Genomic DNA, 20,968 nt, shown 5'->3' with positions numbered 1-20,968 from the left:
CCAATCCACCCCTGCCCCATTAAATTTGCTACAATTCAATTCCCGAAGTATTCACCAAGAAAGCGAAACACCTGTTCGGTGCGATTGGTGTGGACCCATCTTGCACGAACCAGTCAATCCCTGGTCTATCATCCAATGCTCACTCTGTAGCGACAAACTGTTTCAAAATTCCAACGTAACAATCACTGGTGATCGTTTCTCGCATGCCAAAGGGCCAGTAATACCCCTATTGCATACCGCAGCCCAAACAGTAATTTAGGGAGAACACATTGAGTGCGCTTAACACAAATGGGAATTTTAATGGAACGCCAGAATCGCCAGTTTTGTTTCTTCACGACTCCATTCAGATGGAAGTGTGCTTCATCCGTGAACCAAATGCAGCCAACATCAACTCCTTCATGGTGAGAATCTGGTTCCCAAAGTCTGGCCACACTTGCAATGCTCTGAATTTTGAATGGAAAAGTGTAGGCTCATTCTCAGTATATTCTGCGTGCTGGAACGCTTCAAACCAGTCTCTGCTGTAATTCTTCAAACCGATTACCTTGGATTTCGCCTTAAAATTTCTATAAAACGTGGCGACATTTTCAGGATGAATTGTAGTTTCCCTGGAGCTAACATTCACCGCTAGATCATCGGCCACGCTGCCTGTCCGTTGGAATTTGGCGTAGATCTCGTGACTGATTTTCGCATCGGGTCCGTTTGGAACATTAAATCGTGTTTTAGAGCCGCGCCTTGTTGCCGTAGGACTGTGATCTTACCTGCAGTGTTCCAGTACCAGAAAAACATGTTGTTCAGTGGAATAGATGATTTCAACCTCTTTCTTCGGTACGGTGACTTCCTTTCACGTTTCAACGATGGAGCTGATCGCTCTGAACTCTGGCGCACTGCTTATAGGCACCACGTATTGCGATTACAGCGCCATCTGTTAGCAGTTTTTCGAATTATTTCGAAATTTCTGTATAAAATTCTGACAACTTTCACGACAAAAATACCGTTCTTTGTACTCCTGTATTCATCTTAGTTTTCGACATATTTCATCTTGAAATCAAGGACTCCTTCGCTGGACACCCTCTACATCCAGCGCCGCCACGAGAATAAGGAATACGTAAGTGTCACCATCATCCTCATTTTTCTCTTACATTACTGTTGAAAGTAATATAACCAAAGGAAATTTATATTATGGTTAAACATAGTTACCATTACTTTCCCGTATAGAGAGCTTCGGGTTGGATGTGGAATGTTGTAGATTAAAAATAGTACATCTGAAACTGCTCTACTTGTAATTGCGTAAAAACTAAACGTAAATAGCACATACGTATCAGACGGAGAGAACAAAGAATATACACACATGTTAGCTAGGCTATTTTTATAGTTGTACACATTCCAGTCGTTGTCACAAGCAAACTAGGAGTCCCACTAATAATCAACGTACTATAAGTTACGAAAAGAACTGCGTCTTGCGCAACATGCTGGATAGCTAGAAAAAAACAGATATGAATGAAATTGTCTCGGTTTTCAAGCCGCGTCAATTCCAATAAAATTCGAGCTTTCGACTGTTATCTCCGTCGTCGTAGTCAGGAGCTAAGCTTGAGTTACAATGTCACCGGTGGATCTCTGTCTTATTGTCTTGATGAAAGGGTAACTTTGTTCTATCCTACAATGATGTCATTCCAATGACATCACTGGAGTGCACGTTGATGATGTCCCTGTGGGGCTTGAAGTCCCATACCACACTCCGATAGCGTAAGTTCAAGGTAGCAGGCAATGGGTACCACAACTACATAGGTACTGATATTTTCTGCTTATATAGCCACGATTAAGGCCGCTGTTATCAGTCAGAGAGGGTCGAAACGACGCGTGCGCAGAAGGTGAGTTGGGCAGCTCTGCTCCACAGTAGGACTGACAAGGGGAGGCCGCCAATTATGAAATTCAGATTCTATTCATATTGCGCATGATAAAAGCTCATGGCCAGAGGTGTAATGTGGCAAAGCACGAAGATGCACTTCTCAGCCGTTGTCGAGAAAATCGACAGTTAAAATAAACCGTTGCGGTGAAATACTCTCAACGAGTGATATTTATCGACAGCGACGTAGCGCAGCGGTAAGCGCTCGGGTTCGTAATTCGAAGGTCACCGGATCGAATCTCGCGCCATGCAAATTTTTTTTTTTTTTAGTATTTGTTTTTTGTTATTCAAATGTGTCTGTACACAATATATATATATATATATATAATTCCCGGCAATCAGTTGCAACAATTATGCATATCATAAGTTGTTGAAGGTCATTTGTCGCGGAAAAACTGGCGACTTCGAACATCATTATGTTTTCCGCGAACAAAGTTGTATTTCACAAATGTTATTAATTGTCTTCACAATGTTAACCACGTATAGTTAACGGAAGACGTAGAAACGATATTCCGAAACGAATACGTATAGCGTAAGTCAAACGTTCGAATTAGAATAGAGACCCCACGAACACAAATTTGCTGTGGCAGGTATGAAATATAAGCTCCGTTACTCGCTCGTTACACTTGAAGGACAGATGTTGAATGGGCCGAAACGAGCCGCCGCATAAAAGCGTAGTTGCCTGCTAACTTCGAAAGAAGGTAGATGCGGTCCCTAGCGCAACTTATAACATCGTCGAAAATCAGTGCGGACGTGAGTGCTTTGGTACACCCTGTTAAACAAACGGAAAAATGGAGGCGGTACAATTGGAGAGCGATCCGCCTTCACCAAAATGCATAAGCAATTCATTAATAGTTATATATATATGTATTTGAATTACAAAAACCTAATAATAAAAAAAAAAATGTTGCATGGCGCGAGATTCGATACGGCGACCTTCCGATTACAAACCCGAGCGCTTACCGCTGCGCCACGACCCTGTATTAAACTACACTCCTGGAAATGGAAAAAAAGAACACATTGACACCGGTGTGTCAGACCCACCATACTTGCTCCGGACACTGCGAGAGGGCTGTACAAGCAATGATCACACGCACGGCACAGCGGACACACCAGGAACCGCGGTGTTGGCCGTCGAATGGCGCTAGCTGCGCAGCATTTGTGCACCGCCGCCGTCAGTGTCAGCCAGTTTGCCGTGGCATACGGAGCTCCATCACAGTCTTTAACACTGGTAGCATGCCGCGACAGCGTGGACGTGAACCGTATGTGCAGTTGACGGACTTTGAGCGAGGGCGTATAGTGGGCATGCGGGAGGCCGGGTGGACGTACCGCCGAATTGCTCAACACGTGGGGCGTGAGGTCTCCACAGTACATCGATGTTGTCGCCAGTGGTCGGCGGAAGGTGCACGTGCCCGTCGACCTGGGACCGGACCGCAGCGACGCACGGATGCACGCCAAGACCGTAGGATCCTACGCAGTGCCGTAAGGGACCGCACCGCCACTTCCCAGCAAATTAGGGACATTGTTGCTCCTGGGGTATCGGCGAGGACCATTCGCAACCGTCTCCATGAAGCTGGGCTACGGTCCCGCACACCGTTAGGCCGTCTTCCGCTCACGCCCCACCATCGTGCAGCCCGCCTCCAGTGGTGTCGCGATAGGCGTGAATGGAGGGACGAATGGAGACGTGTCGTCTTCAGCGATGAGAGTCGCTTCTGCCTTGGTGCCAATGATGGTCGTATGCGTGTTTGGCGCCGTGCAGGTGAGCGCCACAATCAGGACTGCATACGACCGAGGCACACAGGGCCAACACCCGGCATCATGGTGTGGGGAGCGATCTCCTACACTGGCCGTACACCACTGGTGATCGTCAAGGGACACTGAATAGTGCACGGTACATCCAAACCGTCATCGAACCCATCGTTCTACCATTCCTAGACCGGCAAGGGAACTTGCTGTTCCAACAGGACAATGCACGTCCGCATGTATCCCGTGCCACCCAACGTGCTCTAGAAGGTGTAAGTCAACTACCCTGGCCAGCAAGATCTCCGGATCTGTCCCCCATTGAGCATGTTTGGGACTGGATGAAGCGTCGTCTCACGCGGTCTGCACGTCCAGCACGAACGCTGGTCCAACTGAGGCGCCAGGTGGAAATGGCATGGCAAGCCGTTCCACAGGACTACATCCAGCATCTCTACGATCGTCTCCATGGGAGAATAGCAGCCTGCATTGCTGCGAAAGGTGGATATACACTGTACTAGTGCCGACGTTGTGCATGCTCTGTTGCCTGTGTCTATGTGCCTGTGGGTCTGTCAGTGTGATCATGTGATGTATCTGACCCCAGGAATGTGTCAATAAAGTTTCCCCTTCCTGGGACAATGAATTCACGGCGTTCTTATTTCAATTTCCAGGAGTGTATTAACCGTAGAGGGCATTTCACCGCAACGGTTTATTTTAACTGTCGATTTTCTCGACAACGGCTGAGAAGTGCATCTTGGTGCTTTGCCACATTACACCTCTGGCCATGAGCTTTTATTATGCGCAGTATGAATCGAATCTGAATTTCACAATTGGCGGCCTCCCCTTGTGAGTAACGTCAGGTGACGCGGGATGCCGGCGCCACGCATGAAACTGCCGCTCCCGCCCTACTACAACGGTTAAGCACCGTCGTTGCTTCCTTTCGACATCCAAAGCTCGCCCCCCCCCCCCCCTACGACCTTCTCAGTGTGTTCCCCTGGTCTCTGTTAAAATTGTTGCTGTTCATTCTGACCTCAGCCGTCTCCTTTATAAAGGAATCCCAATCTATCAATGCATGAGTCAAGACTCTCGTGTTTTCAAACTGTACTTTGTGTCCGTTTTCCAGGCAATGCTCAACTATGGCCAACTTGTCAAGCTTCTTTTGTTTAATGTGTCTCTTGTGCTCGCCACAACGCTCTGCAACTCTACGAATTGTCTGACATATACAGATATTGCCGCACTCGCAAACGACACCATACACACCGGGCACACGAAGAGCTACGTCGTCTGTAACAGAACGCAGCATATCTCTTATCCCGAGGACGGACCGAAACAGTGGTTTTAGTCTTTGTCTCTGCAGTACACGTCCTAACTTGCTATAACCATTTTCTCAAAAATGGTTCAAATGGCTCTAAGCACTATGGGACTTAGAACTACTTAAACCTAACTAACCTAAGTACATCACACACTTCCATGCCCGAGGCAGGATTCGAACCTGCGACCGTAGCAGCAGCGCGGTTCCGGACTGAAGCGCCTAGAACCGCTCGGCCACAACGGCCGGCTTAACCATTCTCTCTGAGCATCTGTCTCAACTGCGGCAGTTCAGACTGTAGACGGTAGTCGTCAGAAATAACTTCTGCTCTGTCTATTAACGTGTGGACAGGTGGTGAAAACTATCGGCGTTCAAGTATCGGTCAATATGCGTCGGTTTCCAGTACCCTGAATTACCAAGCCGGCCTCTTGCCTTCTGCGCAACTAAAACATCCAAGAACGGTAGCTTGCCATCCTTCTCCAGCTCGATGCTAAATTTAATGTTGGGATGGCCACCGCTCATGTGATCGACGAAGTGCTGCGGTGTATTTTCGAATTGACGCGACTTGAAAACCGAGAAGATTTTATTCAGACACGCCGTCGCGAAAGACTCCGAGGAAATACACAGATCTCTGCTTGCTTGTGAAGTTTCTCTCGTGTTACACGTTTCCCTGCTGTCCACGCTGAACCGTCACATATGTGTTATCCACACATCTTACACTTGACAAACAATTCATTCACCCTAAACGCCATCCTTTCACAAGACCTAAGCAACACTGATGTTGAAGATACGATTATTTAAAGGATGAGTACATTATGCTTCATAGGATAATGGTACGTGACTGAAATATGCTGTGTGTGAATAGTAACTGAGGTGAGCGAAGACGCCTGATTCCACTGAACCGCTGGGGCATTAGTAACACATTTTATGTCATTCTGTAAATAACTAAACTATCGTTCGGTCAATTAACGACACTCGCCCAGTTACACCGAACCTAAGTCCTCAGAGTTTTCCAGAAGTAGTTCTCAGCGGACTCTCTTGTCACTTCACTTCATATATCCGTCTGAGCTAACTGCCTTTCTTCTAAATACGAGGATAGTAAATAAACAAGTAAGTACCACTTAATTCTGAACCACGTGTTGCCTCTCACCTTGCATTCCACAGCAGCCCTTAATTAACCTTTTTCCTTTAAGATGCATGTACCTGACGGTCGCCGTTCAACGTCTGAAGTCCAGTACTGACACATTACCTCTTTCATCCAAATTCAAGCACTTATAGCTCCATCTTGAAGTACTGCCCATCGAATTCCTGACAACTGCTCACAAGGGAAACTCCCCATCACATACTCCTCAGATTTCATGGTAAGATGACCCAGTGGAAACCTCACCAAAAACAGAACACAGATCAAGAATGAAAGCAGGAAGATGTTGTATTGAACGGTGGAAAAAAAAACCGAAATAAAAACTAGAAAGATTAACAAATGTAAGGTTGAGTGAAGCGGCAGAGTCACAGTGTAGAGGTTAAGTGGTCACGGTGTTGGACGGCAATGCGGACGAGCCGTGTTCAAAACTCCTTCGTGACCTTTATTTTATTTTGTTTTTCACAAAATTATGAACTGTACATCCGGTCATTGATATGCTTGTTGTCTTCCGGTCACTTGTTGTCATACTATCACTGATTATAGAACATGAGTCATGTGGTAAGAATACATTACCACCGCAAGGAAACGTCATGAATAGTGAGAACAGGCGAGATACCACATAGACGTCTCACAGACATGAAAATAAAAAAAAAAACAAATAAACGGATGTGAACTATGTTACATGAAAGGAATTCAAGAGTAAAAACTTCCAAAACGGAAAGTAACGTCAAAAACGTTAAAACGTATGTTTTGATAGAGCACAGGGGAAACTGTGAGATTGTGAAACTGTTGCATTCATTTTTTGTAGCTTATGTGACAAACTATTACGTTTTCATTATTTATTCGGGAGTAATCACATTCACATTCATACGAACATCTAAACTGGGCAAGGAGGCATATCCTATTAACTTACCAGGCGTACAAGTTACGTGCTTCGATAAAGATTCCTATCACATGACACACGTACTGTCACTAATGCCGTGGCTGACACAACTAACATGTTTTTCGGTGGAGGACTCGGATGAATTGTCGCCTAGTCATTAAACGTTTGCGGTTCCCATTCGAAAGCTACTTACTTTCAGCTGCTAATAGAGTAGTTGTGCGGAATCAAGTTTCATTATAGGTCCCTTTCTTACACCTCAATGTTGATAACGGAAGTTACACCACGACAAAGGCACAAAACTGAATACAGCGAGAGAAAAAAGAAAAAAACGTTAGCACAAGGGAGCTTTGAACGCAGCTCGCCTGCTTTGCAATCCAACACTGGAACCACTGAACCACGACGATGTGACTCTTGTACGTGCCCTATGTTGCACTTTTTGTGATTGGACCGTTCACTGTTTCTATTTCGTTTTTTTTTCCTTCACAGTTCAGTACACCTTCTTCCCGTTTTCTTGTTCATCTGTGTTCAGTTTTTGACGGGCTGTCCAAGGGCTGTCTTACCACTAAATCTGAGGGGTTGCGATGGGGAGTTTACCTGGTCAGCATGCGACTGCCTGAATGACCTCTTGCTTCGTATTACGCTTCCAGCAGAAGCATTATACTCTGCGCATCATATACGCATGTAAGACCGAAACTATAAGAAATTAATTTAAGACACTCAAGGAATTGTTAACAACTGTAATGCACAAGCTATTGCATGAATGCATGACTAACAAAACATTTATTAAACTGCATGTTGTTGAAAACCTTTATTACTTTGCACATGTTTTACCATGGTGGATAAAAAAACGCATCTGACTGGTGCGAAACGCTATACATCTGTTCAAATGAATAATGTAGCAACAATTATTGCAAATTAAAATGATGTAATTTTTTGTCAATCAATGTTGGCGGTCACGACACGGCAAAGAGCATGCAGATAAATAGTGCTACAAATTCAGCTGCAGAATTTTGTGGACTCTCCAGTATTTAAATACAGCATCTGTAACCAAAACTTTCTTAACTTCCTTGCAGAAGCAGCTGATAATTAATTCTGCAATGAAAGTCACGGCGACTTCCTTGAACTGTCCAGGTAGTGTTTGCAAACGATAGTGGATGCCAAGTACACTGCTGCAACCAGGTTCCGCATTGTGAAAGTACTGTCTCAATTTATTCAGGCCCAAATTAGGTAGCACTAACGATTATGTTGACGGAATTCTAAGCCATGCTCTTAACACGCTGGTACATCTTATGCAGAAGTGTAACATTTGTAAACTCTCGTCACCAGTTTTGTAATGGCCTCTTCGCTACTGCTGTGGAGGCCGAGTTGCCACTGTTTTTACGGTAGGTCGAGTCTTGAGTTCGTGAAACGGTTTCTGGTGCGGTACACCGGTAAGACAATTTCTCCCTGCCACTGTTACACAGCTATTCCCCAGTGCCAGTTAACAGGATAGATAACGAAGGTTCTACAACACTCCAACGAAATAGTAACAAAGTCACAAAAATGAGTTAAACAGGTTTACTTATCTTTGTGACTTGTCGAATAATGAAGTCTACAGCACTGCTTGTAATATAACACGAAAAGGTTCTCAACGGTTAAGTGCAAATAATCGTAGGTAAACTTCACAGTAGCTAGCAAATACATTTTACAGTAGCTGTCTTCACTTCTAAGAGTTCACTAAACGACGTTCCCTGGACGATGCTGTATAACCAAGTGGGCGAGAGCTGCTCTTCTGTCTTCCGAGTAGGTTTCTGTCCGTTGTCGTCTGGTCATTCGCGGAGTGTACACAGGTGGCAATTGGCCGAGGCGAAGTCGATATCTTCATACTCAGCGCCGCCCGTGGGGCTGGCGGAACCTGCGCAAGTGGTGAATCTCCATGACACTGCCAGCAGCTCAACTGTTTGCGCCTGTGGCCCTTTTGCCCTGGTTGTGTCTTGTTCGGACGACATAGCAGCAACAGAGACGTTCAAGGGACTCTAACTGGAATCCTTCAAAGAAAGACGACGTTGGACTCATGAAACGCTGTTGGGTAAATTTACAGAATCCGTATCTGAGAGAAAATAGGAGAGGTGTTCAAAAGAAAAGGCACGAAACTGTAGGTATTTATTCAAAAAGTCTTTATTCAAACATAATCACCAGAGGCCTGAGCACAACTGTCCAACTGTTCCACGAGCCGAAGGATGCCCTGTTCGCACAATTCCTGAAGCTGTGACAGGAACCAGCCCTCCACTACGTCCTTCAGTTCGTCATCCGAGTGGACGCGCTTCCCTCTGAGACTTTTTTTTTTTAAACATGGAAGTCGCAGGGCGACGTGTCCGCGCTGCAGGGCGGATGCTCTAGCTGGCCCCTCCTGGACGCGGCCATTACACTTCGCGTGACTACAGCCAAGTGCGCACGCACGTTACCGTGGAGCGGACTCAATCCCACCGTGAGCAGCCCAGACTGTTTGGTCTTGATGGACCAGCTCGGGCTTCAGAGTGTCTCACAGAAAACGGCAATGTTATTGGTTTTCACGCTCGAAGAATTCGATGAGTGTCGGAAATCGGACGCTGAAAAATACGATGATCACCAACTTGCCTGCTGAGGGCACAGCTTCGAATTTTTTAGGCGAAGGTTACGACACTACATTCGCGTCCCTAGCTGCATCAATCCGTTATCCCAAAGCGGCATATCCAAATTTCAACCGGTCTGGTTGTTACGATGGTTCGTACCTTATCATTTGAACACTCCTTATACAACAGTTCTACAGCCTCCATCATACATGTCGAAAACGGATTATGAAGATAACGTGACCGAGATTAGGACTCGTACTGGAACATACATGCAGCCACTTTTTTCTGCTTTCTTACGATAATGGAATAAGACAAGTTTTAGCTAACATTCATACAATGTACCCCTCCGCCATGCACTTTTCAGTTGTTTGAAGAACATGTCTGTACATAAACATTGAACAGGCGAGTAATGAACTGCAACATTTCATTGTAGGCTTGTTTGATTCTGCTAATTAAGATATTACGTTGCGAACAGTACTGCCGCGCTGTCATGAGTACTATATTGCTCATTAGTAATGATGCTACTACTACTACTACTACTACTACTAATAATAATAATAATAATAATAATAATAATAATAATAACAATAATAATAATAATATAGTATCAGAATAGCGCGGGAAATTATTTATCTAAATAAGATAAAATAATAAAGTTTCATGCTGCTAAACTCAAATTACTAGCGCAAAATTATCATCAACTTTCCGAGTATCACGACCTATAGAAATTTCTGAGCGTCATGATATTGAAGCATGTGAGGTGCTGAAAATGACCCGGGATATCATTCAGCACACAGATTCGATGGAAGTCTACACATCGTTGAGGTTCGCTGCTATAGGACACTATGGGTTTATTTTTCACACAGACACATACCTTGCGAATGGTCACGCCAGGGTGGACGTGATATCTGATGTGGTATCTATCTCAATAATCAGCACAACGAGTGGCATACGGCACCTACTTTTTTTTAACAATGTGTGCGCCGAAGAAAGGCCGCTACATCTGCGTTTACCGCTATAGTGAGGAAGGGGTTGCGTCAGCTGTGACCACAATTCTTCACAGCACAAATCTCCTGTGATACAATTATTTCGCTCTTTACTAGCATACCATGGATCAGCCCAGTAAAATCCTATAAATCCTGTGTTGGAAAATGACGACGGACCGACCAGTTAGGGCTGTAACTAGCATATGAATGCACATGGTCTGCAGAAACTACTTTAAAAAACATTGTGGAGCACATGTAAACAAACCACTTCCACAAAAATGGTAAGAGTTCTATACTACAACTTTTTTATGTAGTGGCCTAAATGTCAAACTGGTAGCAAAAGTTAACAGTAACAATATCCGTTAAATTTTTAACACTTTTTAAATCTGACACGCTGTTACAATAGTAATGGCACGACTTACCAAACGGAAAAGGTATTTGTTGGGAAGGGAGTTTCAGACGACTACTCCTGCTATTTAGCTGATGATGCTGGAAACATATGACGTGCTATCTACGACATCTTTAGCTATCTCCCCCCGTCGGAATACTCCTAGTTCTACACCTGAACCCACAAAAAATTGATCTTTGTTGAGGAATCAGGTGCTTTCGATGGTACTAATTTCCAACACCTATGACGCCCACAGAAATAACTTAGCGTTCCCGATCCACGCATTTTACGTAAGTCGTTTGTTTTTGTGAACTGTATCATAGTTTACAAACCAAGTTTTTCGGCGTCCTGTAGACAGTGGCACGTGGTTGGCGCCATGTTGTATACAGAGAGTATCACGTTCCAGAACGTGTTTTGGACACAAAGACTGACACGGCAGGGACGATGATACGAGTTATTGGCTACCGTCGGCGGCCACAGCTGTTAAGAACTGGGGCTGTTGCCAAGACTAGTCGCTATCTGGGGAAAGGTTCACAAGCTTAAATTGCAGCACACCTCCTCCGGTATATTCTGGTTGTGTGATCCACAACGAGGCAGGGCACTCACATGTTGCTAAAGATATTGTACGTCATGTCCGTAGCATTGGTAGATAAAGCCCAATCCTTGGCTTTTTCGTACACCAAAGACGTCCTCAAATGAAAACATCTCACATAAGGGGCAGCCGGTAACCTTTACGTGCACGCCAGAATAGACTACATAAGAAATGGGACGTTCATTGCACGTGTGTATATCGGAAACAGGCGCAGTGTTTATGTAACTCTGCGCCTCAGTACGAAAGTTTTCAGTGCAGGTCGTAGTGGTTACGCAAAATGCTCATTTATGCCACTGTACTGTTCTGCAGCGAATCCATTACTTGATTAACAAGACTTTTTCTTGGTCAATAGTGCAATTTGTTGGAATCTTTCTATCAAAACTGTACCATCAAAGGTAAAGATAACATTAATGAATAAAGGCGAGATTCGTTTGACTGCTGACTGTATTCCAGCAGGCACAGCAGCACGACGCTCGTTGGTAGCTTTTTCTTTGCAGCATTCCTTCTTGCCAACACTGGCTCAGTTTTGACGAAGGTGGAAAAACGCTTCTGACAGCGCTAACGGAACTGCCACCTATGATCTCAATAAATTACCCACGAATTGAAATCGGAATAGCTGGATCGGGGCATGAATCTGGCATCTCTGGATTACGATTCCAGCATTTACGACCGTGCCGACTAGTACGAAGTTTGACGTGGATACGACAAATGAAAATAGAGTCCATAAAAAGCAATAACACAGCAATGAACAGTGGCCAGCATGTAAGGTATTGGTCACAAAACAGCACATTTACAGTCGGCACAAAAATATTACAACAATAATTGCACAGCTAGTGGGTTCCAAAAAAGCATCAAGCATCATTGTCACCAACGTCTACCAACGATGCATTAGTTCTAGGTAAAGTAAAAGGGAAGCATGTTGAATGCTTTGCTCAGTAAAAACACGTTAATGTGTTCTAAACGCACTTCTCAGTCATTTCATTTCAACAGCTAGTATCAGTTACCACGATACAATCTGTCAAGGCCTTTTGACATTCCATATTCAGATCAGCAGAACTGTTTCCTATTGCATGGGGCGTGATACCGAGGAGCGCGACCAGAATTGCTTTATATGTGACGAAGTGAAATACATTTTGTCCAGGTAGACCTAGACGACATGTTTCCCGACAGTTCACTTTTTCTATGCCCATTTGGCTCAAGCCCATATTTACCAGCGTGATTAAGTGGGAAAGTGGCGAACTACAGATCGAAATGTTTGGGGGGCAATCTTCCCTTGTCCTACGATTTATATTGTCACTTTATGTGTGCTTCACCCCTAGGAAGGATCTAAATAAGTGGAAAATGCCAAATTGCAATCCAGAATACACATAATACCGTAGATCCCCCTAGAATTAGCCAGGTTAATCAGTTCAAATTTCAGAGGAAGAAGAGGGTATACGACCTCCAATATGACCACTTTTCTCTTCCTCAATCTTGCTTTCCCTTGTCCTTCAACCTCCAGCTCCATTCCTTCCCCTTAAACCTCCACCCCACTCCACCTCAACCTCATCATCACTTTCTCTTATTCTCTGACAACCTCCCAGTCCTCCCCTCTTCCTCTCCCTTAACCTCTCCATCTCCTTCCCTGTTCTCTCTTACTCTCCTCAAACTTCCCCGTCCCTGTCCCTCTCTCCCTCTCCCACAACCTCCCTACCCATCTTTCTTCATCTCCCTCACTTTGCCTCTCTCTTTCTTGACTTCTCTTTGCCTCTAAACATTGTTCCCAATCTCTTTCTACATCAACTTTTCTCTTTGGTCGCCTTTCTCTGTACTCAATGTAGCTCCTGCTGTTCATCACATTCCATTCTAATCCTTCACCCTTTACCTTCTCTCTTTTCTCATCCCACACACATTTCCTTCAAATAAAAACCCGACCCCCTTAACGCTGTGTCACATCGTGTTGTCGGATAGCCTCACCAGTACTTAGCTATAAGTACGAGACGTAAAGCCGTCACAAACATACACCCCTCGGGAAGATTATACTGTACGGAGAGCAAGTGATGCCTTTGCCGTGCCGTGGCCGCCTTGTGTCTTGTATTGTGGTGTGGTGTGGTGTGCTATGGTGTGGCGGCCGCAGGAGCTGGTGTTCCTGCTGACGGCGGTGGTGCTGCAAGTGGCGGCGGGCAGCTGCTGCATCCACCACGCGCGCCGCCGCACCTCGTGGCCGGCGCACTACTCCAACGGGCGCGACGTCAGCTACGCGTGCGGCTCGCTGGCCATCATCAACGCCGGCTTCTTCCTGCTGGACGCCGTCCTCGCCGTCTTCGAGGACGAGGAGTACCGCGTCGCCTCGCAGCGCGGCTAGGCCGGTCCGCCGCACTCCGGAACTTGCTTCACTACTCTACTTTACGAAGCCAGGCAGCTTCTTGTCTCTTTGTCTCCTCTTTCCCATGGCAATGACTGCATCAGACATTTGCGTGTTCCTTGAAGACCAGGCGTACATGTACTCTGTATCACAGTTGTGAACTGGGCCGGAAATCGAATGCGAGGAAACTTATTGTTCGCGACAAATCCGAGTTCTCTTCGTGGCACTTTTGAGACGTCATATTTACTTCGACAGATCTTGCTTCGATTTCCGATCTGGTGTAGTATATATTGTGCCAGCAACAAAAGAAATTTCAAGGTGCTGAAGCTACCTCACTGAATACTGCTGAGTATTAATAAAAATCGTTGTTATACGACGTTTTGTTACTGGTCACTGAAATTATGTGTTCGCTTGTACACGTCATTTCCTACCAAATAGTTACTAGTGTATTGTCATTCCTTATCAGCTACTAACAACAGTATTATACTTCATTTTTAAAATAAATTAAATTTTGTTGTACTATAAAATAAACCTCGATGTGTAAGATTGTACAAGTAAATCCCTATTTTTTGCTGAACATATTCCACAGAAGGCACATTCCTAAGGTAACCTCTCGTGAAACTCACGATCCAGTCACGATTGTCAAATACACTGAGGTGAAAAAGACGTAGGACAGTCATATGCACATATACAGATGACGGTAGTATCGCGTACACAAGGTATAAAAGGGCAGTGCAATGGCGGAGCTGTCATTTGTATTCAGGTGATTCGTGTGAAAAAGTTTTCGATGGGGTTGGCGCCACACGATGGGAATTAACATACTCTGAACGCGGAATGATCGTTGGAGCTATACGCTTGGGAAATTCCATTCCGAAAATCGTTAGGGAATTCAGTATTAAAATCGTTAGTGAATTCAGTATTCCGAAATACACAGCGTCAAGAGTGTACCGAGAATACCAAATTTCAGGCATTACCTCTACACACGGACAGCGCAGTGGCCGATGGCCTTCATTCGACGACCGAGAACAGCGACGTTTGCGTAGAGCTGCCAGTGCTAACACACAAACAACACTGCGTGAATTAACCGGAGGAATCAATGTGGGACGTAAGACAAACCTACCTGTTAGGCCGGAGCAGCAAAATTTACAGTTAATGCGCTATGGCAGCAGACGACCGACGCGAGTGGCTTTGTTAACTACACGACATCGTCTGTAGCGCCTCTTCTGCACCTTATAGGTGGACCCTAGACGACTGGAAAACCTTGGCTTGATCAGATTAGTCCCGATTTCAGTTGGTAACAGCTGATGGCAAGGTTCGAGTGTGGCGCTCACCCCACGATGTCGTGGACCCAAGTTGTCAACAAAGGCACTGTGAAAGCTGGTGGTTGCTCCATAATGGCGTGGGCTATGTTTACGTGAAATGAACTGGGTCCTCCCGTTATGTTCGACTACTTGGAGACAATTTGTAGCCTTTCGTGGACATTGTTTCAGAAACGACGGAATTTTTATGGATGACAATGCACCATGTCACCAGACTACAATTGTTCGCGACAGGTTTCAAAAACGTTCTGGACAATTCGAGAGAATGATATGGCCACCTTGATCACCAGACATGAATCCCATCGAACATTTAAGGGACATAATCGAGAGATCAGTTCGTGCTCAAAACCTGCACCGGCAACATTTTCACGATTACTGACGCTTATAGAGGCAGCAAGGCTCAATATGTCTGCACTTGTTCGGTCCACGCCACGTCGATTTGCTGCACTACGCCGTGCAAAAGGAGATCCGACACGATATTAGGAGGAATCCCATGACTTTTGTCACTTCAGTGTAGTTTGTACGCCGTTCAAACCATCTCTACAGAAACCACGTCATTTGATTAAATCTAAGTAAGTTACCGTCCATCAGTTCCCTGACACCCCCTCCTTGCTCCTCATTCTGGCGTACCATTACTGGTACCTAAGGCGTAAACACACAATTTTCTCAGATGAAAAACCTAAATGTAGTTGCCTAAAAGATTTTCACCAATATTTTTAGTTTATCAGGTCGCAGATCTCCATCACCTCCCCATGAAGTGTATTCCTAATCCAGAAATGAGGCAACACGTTGGTGGTTTATTTACATACATTCCTAAATTTTTTAATCTCGCATCAAAATGTGCAGTGTAAACTTGAAAGGCGAACATTAATTTCTGCACCCAAATTAAATTTTATGTTCGAAAAATTATTGGATTACAGTAAAAGAACAAAATCACGGAGTAAAATATTGCACAAGTAGTCCACACACCTGTTTAGGATATTTTAATGACATGTGACCGACAGTGGTCGCAGTTCACCTTGCCACGTCCCCTCCGGTAACTGACGCAGGCGGATGCGAATGTCTTCCTCTGTAACTGGAGGTGTAGTGGTGTCTGCTGCGGCTGTTCCCCCTCAGTCATACTATCATTTTAAATACCAGCGGCTCCAATATCTTCCGCAGCGACATGTGCTATGGTAGACATCATTTCTTAGCCAAAGAATTACACACTTCAATATCAACACTGTTAACTTACCCAACTGAGAAAACCATTACTCATGCAAACTTGATAAGAATGTAAAGCTAATTTTTCTCCGTATTATAAGTGGCAGCACCCGGACAACTAAGGCACCATTTGTCTCTCATAAAGTAAATGTTATGAACATGGGTATAACTCATCTGACTATGCACGCTGGGGTCTGAAGTACACTTACTTTCAGAATGCTGTCCACTCTTGCTAAAACACCAGCGTAAATGTAGTTTTGATGTAAGTCACTTGCAGCAACGCTTCGCTTACATGTAAGCTTTTAACTGATGGGTAAGCACAGTGAAATTCTGAGGTAACTGGAAATGTAGTATGTACTGATTCTGATGAGTCAAGTAGACTCCTGACTGTACCTACCACTCTGTTTGTTACTTCTACTTTTTCCTACCTTTTATCACTCATGCTGTTAGTAACACTTGTGACCATCGGTAAGGTTTCGCTAAACATCGATAAATATGTAACCACTATCGCATTACCAGTTTCCTGTTTATGATTAGTTAAGTTAGGAACAATTGGACTTATGTGGCCAAAGCCATGGCTAAAAAGCTCACCAAAAACCCCTGGAAAGATTTCAGTCAAATTTGGTACACATATTAATTACATTCTGGAAAGAAACATTGTGGGGGTTAGAGCCATCAGCCTCCTGTTGATTGGAACGTGTTACAGTGGAGGGACAAGGGGAGGGGGAGATGGACAGACAGTGCGGGGGAAGGAGGCTATAGGCACAGATAGGAGGAGAAGGAGCTGGACAGAAATAGGGGGAAGGGGAAATGGGCAGAATAAGGTAAGCGAGAAATGGATGGGGAGGGAGGGAGAGGATAGGAGGAGTTGGCCGGAGAAAGGAAAGAAGAGGAGATGAACAGGGACAAGGAGAGAAGGTGATCAACAGACAGAGGCAGAGGAGGAAATGAACAGAGAGACGGTAGAAGAGGAAATAGGAACAGAGAGGAAAGGAGTGGAGATGAACAGGCAGAGGAGGAGAACAAGATAGACAGAGAGAGGGGGAGGAGGAGATGGACAGAGGGAAAGAAGGAGTGGGAGACTGACTAAGAGAGGAGGTAAGGAAGTGGAATTAGAGGGGGCCGGAGGAGATGAACAGGGGAAGGAGCAAATGGACAGAGGGGTAGGAGCAGATTGACAGAGATAGCGGGAGAGGAGGAGATGGGCAGAGAGAAGGGGATGGAGGAGGTGGACAAAGAGAGGATGCCAGACAAGATGAAGAGAGAGAAGGTGAAGGATGTGATGGAGAGTGATAGTGAGAGAGAGAGAGAGAGAGAGAGAGAGAGAGAGAGAGAGAGAGAGGGAGAGAGAGAGAGAGAGTAAGAAAGAGTGTGTGTGTGTGTGTGTGTGTGTGTGTGTGTGTGTGTGTGTGTATGTGTGTGAGAGTGAGAGAGAGAGAGAGAGAGAGAGAGAGAGAGAGAGAGAGAGAGAGGAACAGAGAAGGTGGTATAATAGTTAAATGGAAGAATGTGATAAATAAATACTTAGGCAATGCCGGGTACTCAATCCAGTAAATTATAAAATTAAGCCATACCGCTGTCATACATCGTTAATAGAAACTTAAGTTACGATTTTCTAATAATGATTTTAATTAATTTAAAATTGTAGAAGTCTCACAGCAAGGTAGATCTTCCACACCAGAAAAACGTAACTGGAGTTATATAAGATGGGACGATGCCAAATCAGGGAAGCCACTAACGCTGCAACTTACACAACACGTTGCAGACGACACAAGCGAAAGAAAATATCTGATAGTGACAAGGAAGTTTTTATAAATCTACAGAAAGTGTAGTAATATAACCGATCTTCCACAATGATACTATGCGCTATAAATTGCTGGTTTGTTCTACATTAAGTAACTGAAATTAGGCCCGATGTAGCTGGAGGAATGCAATTTTGTGTGGGTGAGGTAAAACATGAATACGTCAATCGGTGAACATGTTACTACCCTTACTTTCATCGAAGTACAAGCAAATGTACAACTGATAACAGTTCATAGGCTTCCACGGCCGGTGTCATTTTGGATAAAATAATTTTGGGTTTTGGGCCACGTCATCGTAACTACTAAAACAGCTAAATTGTCGTCGTTTCAATCGACTTCCTCCGGTCCTCTTCAGGGCTGTACACTCAAAAATGTACAAGTGGCTGACGTCGAATGCTTCGTGAAATCGCCACTTGTATTCGCTACAAAGCATAGCAAATTACCATTTCACTGCCACGCGTTTCTTCACTTTGTTTCCTTAAGTGACAAACATGTCGATTAACAGTTGCGCAATCTTTTAGTGATTCTGCTGACCACAGTGTTCCTACGCTGGCCACTCACAAGCCAGATAATGAAAGGTTTCAGAGTTCTTCCTTCCATGGTAAAGAAACTCCGCTACTCTTCATTAAAGTAAGTCTGTTATAGAAAGCCTGCAGTTTGACCCTCAACTTCAGACTTACGTATTCTTTACTTTTACATTGTGTACTTCCGATACGCTACATACTTCTACTAAATTGATAGCTCTTCTTCTAGTGTATTCACTTTTAAATTAAGCTTTTTTTCATAATTCTGCCATAACAAAGACATTTCCAAACCACCCCGCTGCCTATGTTTTTGTTCCAGCTCGAAGCCATTGTAAGGGAAAAGAGAACTCGTTTTCCGTCGTTTTCACTGTGACACAACTGATTTGGCCCCAAAGCTTCGAGAAGTCAGTTCTTTTGCATTCAGAATCTCATGTTATAGGATATGAAAGTCGTTTTCCTGATAACGGTAAGTAAGCAGTAGTAATCTTTTGTTACACTATACACGCCGTATTTGACGCCAGAGGCTTAATACAGTTTCTACATCTTTACGGAATGTAGAAGCTACTCATACGTATTCTTGATAGGCATCAATTGTCATCCAATTTCTCATTAAAAATTTTAGCTAAATGCTTCAAACACATGATTGGTTGACGAGATATATGCAGCAAGTAAATGAGTCTCATAGCACAAGCCACGCGACTCTGCTTCAGTGATAACGTATCCGTATATGTTTTTGTTTTTCCCGACTTCATTCAGATCGCTCAAGAATAACCGGTTGAGACGATACGAAACAATTTGGAATTTCATGTGCAGCTACTTTATCCTTTTAACGCTAAGGCCCAATCATTTCCTTTATTATTACGAGGCTGATGTAACAAAACACGACGTCCTATGCAAATGTACACCGTTGTATCGTATTGGTACTAATTAATAGTCGATATAGCATTTTTGTCTAAACGTGGGAGTAGGATTTGTTGTAAAGTATACAACATCTAGAGCTTATAAGAAAATACCGTAGAGTACAGAAACCAAGTACAAAGGGCATCAAATTAAAGACGATTTCAAGGAATACTCAGTTACCAACTAGGAGAAATAAGAAATTATGTCAGGCTAAACTGGTGGTGGGTCAGACAGAAGCAGAACTGAAACCGTGTAAGTTTAATTACTGATAAAAGTAAGGAAGAGGAGGAAGAGCAGAAGTCTTTGGAGCCACGTTATACCTCCCTGCGGAAAGTTTTCAGGCGTTATGTACCGTTTGGTAATTTTGTTGAACGTAAACATAGTACTGCCATAGAATAAAAATCCAGTATAACTTCAGAAGCCTAGCCATTAATTTGAAACAGAATGATGTGATCCATTTTCTTAGCTATTTTTGAAATAAACTGGACTAACGCAGGAACTACCTCTCATTTCCTAAACAAAGTGCGTCACATGTGTATACTTGTTGTGTAATAAGTTCTTGTGCAGTGCATTATTATTTAAGAAGTGATCAAAAAGTTTCCGTCTGAGGATGTTGAGGCAATTTATATGCAACCAAGCGCGACTCCAATGCGGTATGTCCACACCAACATTTAGGCAAGGAGTCTGTGTGGCCTTCGATCGCAAACTTTTTGATCGTCCCTTGTAATTGTGTTATTGTATAGTAGTGTCTTCGATAATCTGAGTACACTTCAATCCACCCGTGGCAAGTGCCGAGGGGCTAAACAAGTCAAGACCATCGAGGACTCCCTTCTCCACTATAAAAACTAGGGAAAGAGGTGTTTTGTTGAGTAGCGGCGAACGCTGGAATTGCGGGGTAACGAACTGGCAGAGGTCAAAGAGGGCTGCAAGTTTGATGTAGCTGTAGACGTTCTCTCCCAGTTGTGGCACATGGTCATGTGTCGGTGGGGGACGAGGGGCTGGGAGTGATGGACAACTGCTGTCAGACATGACGACAATTATTGCATCCTATGAGCCGAGCGAGGTGTTGGTAAGAGGCTTATGACTAGGGAGCTGTCCGTTGACACACTACTTTCCTTCTCTGGCAATAGGAATCTGTACGCATAACTTATAGTGAAGAGGTATTTTCTGTGGCGGAGCAGCACATGGTTTGGCTTGCTGTTCGTGTTTACATGGAACGAATGACATACATCATAAATTTTTCCGAAAGACTTCTCCATGAAAACAGAAACTAAGCGGGTGGAATGGGTACTTGTCTTAAAAGGCTAGTCGGAACCGCCAAAAATATGAAAAAAAAATCATTTTGG

At 44.3% G+C, this 20,968-nt stretch overlaps 1 protein-coding gene across 1 annotated transcript in view; it reads left to right on the top strand.

The window, feature by feature from the left end:
* Positions 1 to 14,425, top strand: part of LOC126457457 (uncharacterized) — a 39,179-nt gene extending 24,754 nt beyond the window's left edge. Inside the window, exon 3 of the mRNA XM_050093747.1 lies at positions 13,647 to 14,425. Within this exon, the coding sequence (XP_049949704.1) occupies positions 13,647 to 13,874 (228 nt within the window). The 3' untranslated portion in view covers positions 13,875 to 14,425. The remainder of the gene's footprint in view (positions 1 to 13,646) is intronic.
* The last annotated feature ends 6,543 nt before the right edge of the window (positions 14,426 to 20,968 follow it).

Source organism: Schistocerca serialis, chromosome 2, assembly GCF_023864345.2.
Source record: "Schistocerca serialis cubense isolate TAMUIC-IGC-003099 chromosome 2, iqSchSeri2.2, whole genome shotgun sequence".
Lineage (NCBI taxonomy): Eukaryota > Metazoa > Arthropoda > Insecta > Orthoptera > Acrididae > Schistocerca > Schistocerca serialis.
This window is presented reverse-complemented; position numbering and strand designations above follow the sequence as displayed.